Genomic DNA, 11979 nt, shown 5'->3' on the forward strand with positions numbered 1-11979 from the left:
TATTTTGATAAGAGAGAAGCCGCGCTCTTTCATTTCTTCCTCGTGGCCACCCCCTCCTTTTTCTCTCACCCCATCAGCTTGTTTCATGGCCCATCATCGCGCCATTAGTCCATGTTCAATTAACAGACTGCAATTAGTCAAGTCCCCTCACTGCTAACAAGGTCTAATCGCTATAAAGGCGAGGCTGGTCAAGTAAATCCATCAAAAGAGCACAGTGGCAGTGGTGAAACATGAGGAAGCGTAATGAGAGGACTAATACCGCCGTTTTCCAGTGGCTGCGTTACTTTTCTACTGTTTAAATGGGCCGAGGTATGAAGAAATGATACAATGATTGAAAGTAATATGGGATCACTATTATTGCTTATTATTTGTAATTAAAACTGAATCCGATAGAGCCACATCAGATTAGGTCTTGACCTTGAGTTTGAGGGACCCAAGTTTGAATCCCACTCTCCGCTGTAAAAACTAGCCAAGTCTGCAGTGCAGGTTGCAAAGACTTGCTGTGGCGACCGCCACGGAAGAGCCATATACACCATCATCGGCATTGTAAATACAAACAAAATACAGCGCAACATATTACTGCACGGCACTACATATGCAGCTTTTACGTCAAAATATAAGTGGATTCATTTAAATCTGCACATAAACCTTCAAGTCTGTCTGTATTTTAACTCCACTGTGATGCAAAAAGCCATTAAAAACAAATTAAACACCGGGGTGATAGGCTAAAATCTTCACATGTTGTTTTACTATTACTGCATATCTGCTTCAGGAGACTACATGACAGAGCGCCGTGCACTCCATCCAGTAAATGTCAAGCTTTGCAAATAGGACAAACTCATAAAAACACAATTTTTCCCAGTTATTCTCACAAGTACTTCAACCCACATGTTGAGCAATGAACTTTTTCCACTTGGAAGCACATGAGGTAATCAGGGTATAAAAGTTAGAAAAAAAACAACCAATAAATGTCAAATGAAAACAACTTTAAAGTATGAGTGGTGGGTAATGTGCCTGATTATCTGATGTAAATCAAACCTGACAGATTACAATAACAATAAAATGTTGATTTATAACCTTTGTGCGAGCCAGGGGCACCATGAGTCAGTGAAAATCCATAGCAGGAGATGGATGAGGTGGGACTCGGTGCTCGTGTGTTATTGTTTTGGTATGCCTGGCTGGCCAGTGGGTCCGTAAGCTCGAGCCAGGCAGCCAGTCAGAGTTGGGTGAGCAGGTGAAAGACAGAAGAACATGAAAACACAGATAATCCCCTGGTGGCTCTCACCTCGTCCTGGCCTCCATCCCTCCCTCCATCCCTCCCCACTCACCTGCTATGTGCCACTGCACTGGCCCCAAACACCTCTCTCCTACCTTTTTTACCCTTCACCCCCTCTTTCTCCTCCATGTCTGTCTCCCTCTGCATCCCTCTCCCCATACCCCCCCCCCCCCCCCCTGCCCCAATGCCAGGTCTTGCCAAGCTGTCAGTGGGGGCAAGGTGTGGAGGGGAGATAGCAACACGCATGTACACACACAGATGAATGAGGAACACACACACAAAACACACGGTGCTTATGCAAGCTACACTACAAGGGCCGCGTTACCTTTGTCCGCACGCACACACACACACACACACACGCGCGCAGAGTGGTGGTCGTCTGCCTCAGCTTTGCCTCGCTCTGCTTCGCTTGGCTGCCTGACTAAAGCTAAGCTCTGGTTATCCCGGCTGCTGAGACCAGGCTGCCTTAGTGACACACACTCGCACAGACACACAGCGAGGCTTTCATGTCCATGATGCATGCAAACACAAACACAAGAATGTAGATCTTGCGGAGTTTAGGCACGCACAATCACACACACACACACACACACACACACACACACACACCGGGAGCAGCAGTGGGCAGATTCACTGGTCCACAGCAGCTGAATTGTGCTCTGACAAACTGCACTGAGTATCAACACCACCACAACAGAAGGGGCAACAACAGCCTTTTTATCAACCCATGTTTCACATACCGCTGACAGTGAAATCAACTAAATATTCATGAAGGATGATTTAACATTATTTACTGTCAAAAGCCAAGGCTTTCCAAGATTTTGCCCAGAGGTTGTTTATTTCTCTTCACGTGAACACAGCTGAATGAAAAATTACAGCCCAACGTATCTGCATATGAAATCAATTATCAATAATTTAAAAAGCCAAAAAAACAACAACAAAGATATCCCAATGGACGAAATTTCTTTTGCATCCCAAAAATGATCTTAGAAAGCAATTTTGTCAAGGGGGGGTAGGCTTTTAAGAATAAAATGAATAAATAAAATAAAATATAAATTCACAGCAAAAGATGCTCAATAAGTGGTCCCTATATGAATGATAAAATTCTGTATCATAGGAATATTGTATTTGTTTCAGGCCATATGACATTTCATGATCAAGATTTCTTTTTTTTTTTAATTGGCTGCATGAATCAAATGAAAACTGAAACCAGCATTACGATACACAAGAGGTGGAGGAATCTGCTGTGACAATCGTATCCTCTTCCCTGTGACATCTCGTGTGGATCGGACTGAGAAGAACAGTCTGAAAAAGTTTCCCCGCACGTATAGCCCGCAGTGAACCGCAAGCGCGTCCCTGAGGGAAACACCATAACACGTTCTGTCTGTACTTCATGTGTGGCACATGTACACTCTCCTGCTATTGACAAAACGACTCCCACCCCTGCCCCGCATGAGTCGGGGCTGAGCCCAGGACCTGCAGGAGAGGCCTGAAATCCATCAATGAAAAATCACGCTGCTAATCAAACTAACAACGCTGTCAGAGTTCCCCTCTGCTTCCTAGACAGTTGCAGGAAAAAGGGAAAGCCTGTATGGTGGAGGAAATGGGGGAGGGGGTGGCGACCACATGGTCATCCCATCCCGTTGCCCATCTGGGTCTCATAAAGGAAACACAGAGGCCAAGGACACCACATGCCCCCGTATATGATGCCCACTCACCCGTGCGCTGCAATGAATACCACTTTATGAGAATGGCATAAATTCAGGCCTTCTTATACAAAATTAACACTTCCAATTTAACATGTCTAACATGGACTTTCGGTGAAGTTTAGCCACACGAACTGTTAATCACAGCTTTCTATTAACTTGCAGGTCCTAGTCAAAACGGGGGGGTGCAAATATTATTACTTGTTTTTGGTTATAGACACAAATTCCCAGAACATCTGGTCACACTGAGATTTACTTATTGTAATTTGAAGCATGTGTAAAATTTTAAGGGGTTTTAACGTTTTAAAAAGTACATTTGATCATTATTTAAAGGTAATTAAGCTTAGAGTGCTAAAGTGAGCAAGTCACTTAATTCGGGGTCAAAGGGTCAGATTTGCCCAAAGGGTGGAGAAGAGAACACCACAAACATGCAGGTAATCCGCATTAAATAGGGTTGGATTACAACAAGTTGGTCAGAAATCACAAGAAAGGGCTGTGAGGGGGGAAAAAATGACACACCGATGTTTCATGTTGACCTGGCAGTGTGGCGGCTAATTGAAAACAATTATCCTGGAGTGGACCAGCACAGATCGCGAAATTAAACTGCAGATCTTATCTTACTTGTAACAACCATGTGACCATTGGAGACCACGGGAAGGCAGCGGAGTCACACTTTTTTTTTTGTAGCTGTCTATTAATTATTTAACCAGCGTCCTGACCAATTATCAAACATTAGAAACCAGATAACTGCAAAGGAGGGAGATTGAATTTACCTTGACTGGCCGCAACCCTTTGAGAGGGACAGAATTAAACCAGCTAAACATTAGATTGTTTCCTTTCTGAAAACTGTGAGAAGTGTCCGCTCACAGGACAAACTAAAGCTGTTTCTTACCTTTAACGGAGCGAGGCTTGGCCTGTTTTCGTCTCGACATCTCTGGTCTGCCTTTTTGTTGTTGTTGTTGTTGTTGTTGTTGTTGTTGTTTCTTATTTATTACAAATGTTTGTTCTTTAAATTGCGTGCTTGTTCCGTTCCGCGTTTTCTGCTAACCATGCAGGCGGACGCAAAGTCGGGTCTTATCTGTCCTCCTCCTTCTCCTTCTTCTTCCTTCTCTCCACTTCGCTGCTGCTTCTTCGCCTGTTGCAATGCGGCAGCTTCAGTCTCTGACTGAGAAACGTCCGTTAGTCCGGCGACAACAAGCAAACACTCTCCGGGAGCTGAGGCGGCGCGAGGGCGACGGCTGCGCGCAGCTCCGCTGGTGCGTGTCCCTCCTCGCGCTCGGCGCACGCAACCTGTAGAATAAACGCGAACAACTTCCCCCCTCTCTCGTCGGTGGTCTCTTCTTCTTCTTCTTCTTCTTCCTCCTCCTCCAGTCTCTCCCCGCTTCTGTTTTTTTTCGTCCACCCTTTATTACGCGTCTTTTCCCCTCTCTTCTTGTGCGCTCTCCGTCCGGACCGCTCGCGCGAGCTGCCTCTGCTGCCCACCCACGCGTGTGTGGTTAAACACCTGAGCAGGTCGGACTTGCGCCTCTTGGAGGGTTAAAAAAAAAAAAAAAAGGGAAAAAAGTGACAGTCCGAAGATGACGGTGCCACAGCGGTGCGTGACGGTCCAGGTGATGAGACGCGTCGATGGAGAGTGGTTTGGGAAATCGCTTTAAAATAATGATGATAATAATAACAGTAATGTGCCGCGTCTTCTTGCCTCCCGCTTCTGGCTCCGCTCGTCTCCGTTGGAGCTTGTTCTTTTTTTTTTTTTTGTATATAGTTTATCGAAACTGTTTCAGTCTGTTTTGTTTGTCTTGTCCCTTCCAGGAACCGACCAGCCTCCCGTGATCCGTCCCGCTATTCTACACTAGGCAGTGTTGATGGTGGTGGTGGTCTGGTGGCATGGACATTGCGCTCTTCCCCTGCATCTCCACCCCGAGGGGGACTGCTGCTTTTACTACCCACGCTTCCTATTTTTCCCTCTTTTCTTTTTTCTTTTTCTGTTAATATTTCCCAATGTCCTAGCGGCGGTATTAATAGCAGCCTAATATTTCTACAAGTCTAACCCTTCGCTAGCCTCTGTCTCCCTGCTTTTTCTTTGTCCTGACTCTGGCTACCAGTCTCCCTCCTCCTCCTCTGCCTGCCTCTGCTGGCGGGGCTGCGGCGCAGACACACATAATAAAGCCAAGGCAGGCAGTGCTTGGCTGGAAATGTAGCCGCGTCCCAGCAGGGGGATGTGAGAGAAGGGTCCCGGCGGGGGAGCGCTCTGATCCCGCAGGGAGCAGCTCGGCACAGCCCGGGTTGGCTGAGGCAGAGAGGCAGGAGAGAGGCAGGCTGGGCTGGAGGGGAGAGAGAGAGAGAGAGAGAGAGAGAGAGAGAGAGAGAGCGGGGGATAGAGAGAGAGAGAGAGAGAGAGAGAGAGAGAGAGAGGGGAGGCAGGGGGAGAGTTAGGCAACAGCGCCAAGATGTGGCCAATATGCGCCACTACAGCAGGGACTCCGAGTCCAGACAGACGAGGCAGAGGGAAAATGTGGAGTTGGATTAAAGTGAGTTCTGGAAGAGGTTCTTGTGGGTTTGATATTATTACATTTCTCACTTTGAAACACTGATCGTGGAGTGTTTTCTTGTTTCAAGTGACTTATCCAGTCACTTGACACAAGAAAACAAGTATGTTCCCGCATCTTTTGGGGGTTTTTTTATTAACTTTTCAATCAAGACCTCCTATTTGCCATAAATACAATTATACATGGGATAATGTGCAGTGAAATGTTTTTAGTACCTGTTCCAGGCTGAAACAACAATGTTAATAACAAAAGTTTAAACACAAGAGTTGTGTGCATGCTTGTGTGTGTTTGTAAAATAATCGTAAACGGATCAAGTACACAAGGCAGTCTGTCTATAGACATTTTTTTTTCAATTCACATTCAGTGGCAAATATAGTATGCACATCATCTTCAGAAATTGCTTACAGCATATCAAGGATTCAATGATTTTTATTGTCACGCAATCATTTTTACATGTTCCAAAATAGTCTTCCTGAGGTCCTGTCGACACCAAAACATAAATAGTTAAAAAATTATATCACAGTGCACAAATGGTTGTGGACCAAGAATTCTTTCAGGTGACAAAATTACTCATCTATCTTCAGAGTACAGTCTGGATAAGTCACCAGTCACCAGCAGGGCGACAAAAAAGTTACACACGCACATTCAAACATATACATATACAAACAAGCATACTTGGCCAAACATCAGATTGGCCACATATGTTGAACTGCAGACCATTAATGTAAACCTGATATATTTCAGCCCAGTGTTTTGCTATCTGATATAGAAGACATTTGCAACATATGGTGCAACCTCATTTTAATTGCTGTGCCAGCTGCAAAAAAAAAAAAAAGCATTCAGTTGCTGATTTACAAATTATTTCCTTTAGATTGTTGTTCAAGAAAATCTTTGAAATGTTGGGACACTATGCAGGAAAATCACAGTTGTTGCAGTTTCTTGGTCTCCAGCTTAAGGTCAAAGAAAATCACTGGCCCCCTCATGTGTTTGTTTTAATTGCCTGTGCAAATTGTTAAACAGGGCATCATTATAACGATTCCATATTTGGCCTTGTGGATGCAGCAATGAAAGATTGAATTACCGAAAAGGCTGAAAGTCTTAACACTTGTGTCACTAACAAAGTGTGCGTTCATCCAAGAGCAGATATGGGTGTGCGTGTGTGTATAGTTTATTTGGATAATATGGTGGAAATGTGGTGTGCCAGTTCATTTGATAACAGAAAGTCATTGTTGTAAGCAACATTGAGTGGGTCCCAACACATCCACAGACGTTAGAACGTGATGCATGCCAAGGGTAAAACTTAAAATAAAGAATTATTTTCTCAAAACAATTCTGAAATCTCATCCTGTGGACAAGTTGTCCACTGAGGGTGCTGTTCGTGGACAAGTTGTCAGGGGGTTGCAGTTTTTTGAATGAGTTGTCTGTGGACAAGTTGTCCTACAATCGTCTGACAGACACACAAGTCCTGCTGTGAGCTGCAGGCCCACACTGGTGACCCTGCTGAGAAATGTGACACAGATTCATTTACATAGAAACTGTAAATTGAGGTTTTGTTAGAGGGGTGGGGGAGTGGGTAATCTCTGCCGACAGGATATCACAAATGTGATATTTCTGACACTTTCGTGCCATATGCAGTTAGGCCACATTTCTATCGCACTCTGATGTACATAAAGAGAATTTATGTACATCAGAGAATTTAGGAGAACCAAACTTGGAGTTCCACATTGGTTTCCCACAACCTTTCTTTGTGGCTAGATATCCCGGTGTTCTTCCACAAAAAAATGTTTTTTTTTTAAAAGGCAAAAGCATAAAGGCCATTTGACTTACTGTATACACACAATTCAATTAGCCACACAAGTGTGTTCATCTAAGAGTGTGTGTTTGTGCAGCCTCTCAAGAGTGCCTTTATTTCCAGGAAAGAAAAGCGGGACGCGTCTGTGGACAATATAAAGCAGACAAAGAGGGGAATGGGGAAAAAATGGAAAATCACCGAGTGCTTTGTTCTTCACTCTCTGCTCCTACCGAGCACTCTCTGACCACGCCGGAGCTTTTCCATGTTCGCTCTCTTGTCTCTCTGACTCTCCCTCTCCTGTCTCGCTCCCTCCGGTTGTCATGGATAGCTGGGTAACGTGGAGCTCCCTGTGCTGACCAGCAGGGCCGCAGATTGAGCCTCCCTGCCCCCCAATCCCACCTCGCCCTCCCATGGAGAGACAGAGCAGCCTTTAAGATTGACCCCCTGCTGGGGTTTTTGGAAGGTGGGGGGGGGCCCTTGTCTCTGCTCCTCACTCCACCCCACACACCCCCACCCCCACCTCGTCTCCCTCTGCCTCACCCTCCAACCTTCACCCTTCCCTCCAAATGAAAATGAGTGCACGCCAGGAGACCTGCGTGCCCGTTCCTGTGTGTGTGTGTGTGTGTGTGTGTGTGTGTGTGTGTGTGTGTGTGTGTGTGTGTGTGTGTGTGTGTGAGCGCATGAAGGCTGCCCCCCAGTGTGACTGCTGCTGGCATGGAGGGGCAAAAGCCCTTACTCAGTGGTTGGTCCCCCCACCCGCCCCCGTGCCCCCTCCTCCTTGCAGCCGGTAAATACAAAGAGTGGGAAAAAAGCCCACATTACAAGCTCCTTAAGGGTCAAGGACAGGCCCCACTCTGAATAGCTTCTAAGAGTCGTATTGTTGAATCACATAGCTTGCGATTACACCCTCTGTCATCTCCACAAGGATTTGGCTTTTTTTTTCATGCGCACAAGAGAACATCAAGTAGCAGCCACTGAATAAGTCGGCCAACACACATGCAGCGGGAATTGATACAGACAGGACATCAATAGAATAAACCAGGGGCAGATGTAGAATTACAGCCCCAAAATGGGGATTTGGCTTAAAGATTTCATACCTTAACAGCAGTGGGTTTTACAGTGATGTGGAATGTGAGAGCACTGAGATTATGACAGAAAGAATAAAGTGCTAGGAGTGTGTGTGTGTGTGTGTGTGTGTGTGTGTGTGTGTGTGTGTGTGTGTGTGTGTGTGTGTGTGTGTGTGTGTGTGTGTGTGTGTGTGTGTGTGTGTGTGTGTGTATTTTCATAAATACCTTCTGCATGTGTTGCTGTGGTTACACAGTCTCTCACGTAAAAAAAAAATACACCTCTGGTTCACACTTCCATGCAACATATGGCATTGGTTGCTAATCACTGCCATTGTGTGAGTGCTCCTTTTGTGTTGTATGCATTGGACTTGACACATAACTAAATCACAAGAAGACCAGCAGCATTCTCATGTCAATGTAAACATCATCATCTGTTGTTGTTAGTTGCATAATCTTGCCTTGATAGTGCCAACAAGGAAATACTTCTTTAGTATTGTGAAGTGTTTTTAACATTTCCCACCATTTTGAGGGCTTTATAAGTTTTATTTCTTACTATTTACCTTAAAATCATCCAGTCAGTCTAATACATCGTGAGAAAAGTGGAATAGTTTTGCTGTCATATGCATCTTTTGCATATCATGTTTGCAGTTTCTGTAATTGGACTTAGACTTTATTGGATTTATTTCAGTCTGTTTGAGCTCTCTGTTGGGTAAAGTTGAGTGATCAAGAGAAAACTGTTAATTTTGGTTTGTGATAGTGGTAAAGGTCAATCACATTTATTTTTTGATGCTCTCAGATGCTCTCCCTTCTGTGCAGAGGAAAACTATTTCAATGTGTTATTATTACAGAGAACGATGACATTTTCAAGTTACAGTGTCTCATATCCTAAAACTTTGTATTACATCACTTGAACAGAATGGACAGTGAACATTATATGGGAGGTCATTCCATGTCAAATCCATAGAAAAAGGTAGCTAACAATTGGACTCTCAACATTTGACTGCGCAAAAGAAAAAAAAAGCTCATCTACGAAATGGCCGATGAGAAAAGTGGTCATGTTCTGCAAAGAAATTGTTTCTAAAAAGACTACAAACAGTCCACCGTGGTCTATTTTCACAGACCCCTTGCCTTTCGCCATTGGAATAGACATCAAACCTCATAGTTTTCCCAGTATCGGTGCAGTACAATTACCTATTTTACATAAAGAACAAAGAAACTGTAACCTTGTTAGACAGAAGGCTTTTATAGCTATCACATGGGGTGACTCTTGAGTTAACAGCTTTTGGACACACCTCGTCTAATCTTTTGTGTTCAACTGCAAAGGATCTGCATTGACTTTGACCCAAACTGTGGGAATGCCACCAATGCATTTGTCTGAAATCTGTCACTGTACAATAGCCATGTCAAAAAAATATATAATAATTGGGACACATATGGCCAATTATGTCTCTTATTATAGAAACATTTCTTGGTCAGGTATAATGCCGGTTCTCAAGTCGTGCAATTGAAATGTGTTATTTGAGTGAGGGTTTTTTTTTTTATATATGCTGAATATATTACAGAGAAAAGAGAATCTTTTATTAATCACCAAGCCAAATCAGGATCGAAAGGGAATTTAAGCAAAAAATATTTTGCTGAAAAACTTGTAAGTTGTAAACACAGTTATTGTAAATCACTACAAGGGAATGTGTAGAATGCCCAAAGTGAAGAACAGCTGAAAGTAGATTAGCAAAGTGCACATTTGTCAAAAGGTGATTAACACAAAAGTGATAAAAATCTTGTCTCTTGAGAGGAAGTTGAAGAAAACTCACTCATGCAGGGAGAAAACTGCTCATAGAAAAGTCAAAGCCAAAGCTCTGGTCTGAGACTGATAACCACTACACCACTGTGCGACCTTCTTATTTGAAGAATTTTTTTCAAATGTTTGCCTCCAGATGGTGATGTTGTGTGATTTATAAAACTAGCTTTGCGCAGCTTTTAATGTATTATCATACGCTCTATCACATGGGGTTTTTTTTGGCAATGAGCAGTCCAGCTCATTTGGACGGTCAATTTTCAGAAAAAATGGCCTAGAAAATATTGGACATGTTGCTCAAAGCCTCTAAAACATGTGTAGAATGGCCATCACTAGTTGTGACTCTCGAATTTTGCATAAATTAATCTTTTTTTTTTTTGCCAAAACAAAGCAAATTATCAGCTCAGGTACACAACTCGCAACTGACTTCCTGTTTATAGTACTTCTTGTAATGAGCAACATTGTTCAGTTGATACTATGTGGTCTTTGAAAGGCGGCCTCTGATTGGTTCGTAATTCTCTGACTCACTGCAATACTTTCAAATACTGGGGCACAGGGGGCCACAGTATTTTTCCAAAATACTGTGGAATTATAGCCACAAAATCCACACGGGTCAGACTATATCTATGGAATTATGATCTAATTTTTCATTTCCAAAATGTTGAAACATATTTGGATAACTGCACATCGCTCATGCTTTTCATTCAAAAATTTTATTTTCTTTCTTGTGAAAATGCTGATATTGAAATAAGTACTGACACTCATGCTTGCTCAATCATCAATTTATCTGTGACTATGACATACTATGGCCTTGGGACTGAGCTATAGGAGGCCAGCAGATAACAAATACCGGTAAGCATCTAATATTCAATTAAAAAGTAATGAGGATAATAGAAACTATTTCACAGTTCAGAGTCTACAGGTGCTCAGTCTAGGGGTGCAGATAGAAGCAATGTGTCAACTTCAGGGGGCATAAACAAGTACATGTAGTGAAGTTTGGAGTCAGGTGAGTCCAGTACACGAAAAATTACAGGTACAGGTACAAGTGAAAACCATCACCAATGAAAAAAAGCTATTACCCTTAAAGAAAAAAGACAACTTTTTATTCCTTTTTATTTTTAAATTCCTGTTAATAAGCAAAGTCTACATGTCACAATGTGGTAATTGGTAGTCCAGAATGCATTAGAATGCACCATGTATGATCTTTCTCCATCTACTATTTTTTGTTTAATAACGAGCATGCATTTAGAGTGTTAAATGAGTAATAGAACTTGTCAGAAGTTAATATTCAGGTTCGCTCCTCACATAGTGAATTTTGAGTTTGGATGATGAGGACCATCACCACAGTACAGCTCATGTAGCGAAAAGTCTGAATCAGAACTTAATTTGACGGAGTTTGGGTCAAGCAGAGTTTCTTCTCACTCTGTTTTTTGCATCTTAAAGTCACACACACACACACACACACACACACACACACACACACACACACACACGCACACACACACGCACACACACACGCACACACACACACACACACACACACACACACACACACACACACACACACACACACACACACACACCACCCTCTGCATCGCCCAGGTAACACAATTTGATATTCCTGAGGTTAGGAGGCAGTGCGGTCTATATCCTCCACGCCCTAACAAAGTGCTCCTGAACATTGGGTCCATTGTGCTGCCTGCTTGCTTGCCACAAGCGAATAGAGTTCATGTTATATTTATGTAGCCTAAAGCACACTCTCTCTCCCTATCTTCCTTCATCAGTTTTCCCCTCCCT

General features: G+C 43.4%; 1 protein-coding gene across 4 annotated transcripts in view; it reads right to left on the reverse strand.

Annotated features, from left to right (window-relative positions):
- Nucleotides 1-5251, reverse strand: part of znf423 (zinc finger protein 423) — a 158162-nt gene extending 152911 nt beyond the window's left edge. For all 4 annotated transcript variants that reach the window (XM_080504950.1, XM_080504948.1, XM_080504949.1 and 1 more), the window contains exon 1: nucleotides 3875-5251. In XM_080504950.1, coding sequence (XP_080361076.1) covers nucleotides 3875-3914 — 40 coding nt within the window. In that variant the 5' untranslated portion in view covers nucleotides 3915-5251. The remainder of the gene's footprint in view (nucleotides 1-3874) is intronic.
- Nucleotides 5252-11979: the final 6728 nt, after the last annotated feature.

The sequence above is a fragment of the Blennius ocellaris genome (assembly GCF_963422515.1).
Source record: "Blennius ocellaris genome assembly, chromosome: 11".
NCBI lineage: Eukaryota > Metazoa > Chordata > Actinopteri > Blenniiformes > Blenniidae > Blennius > Blennius ocellaris.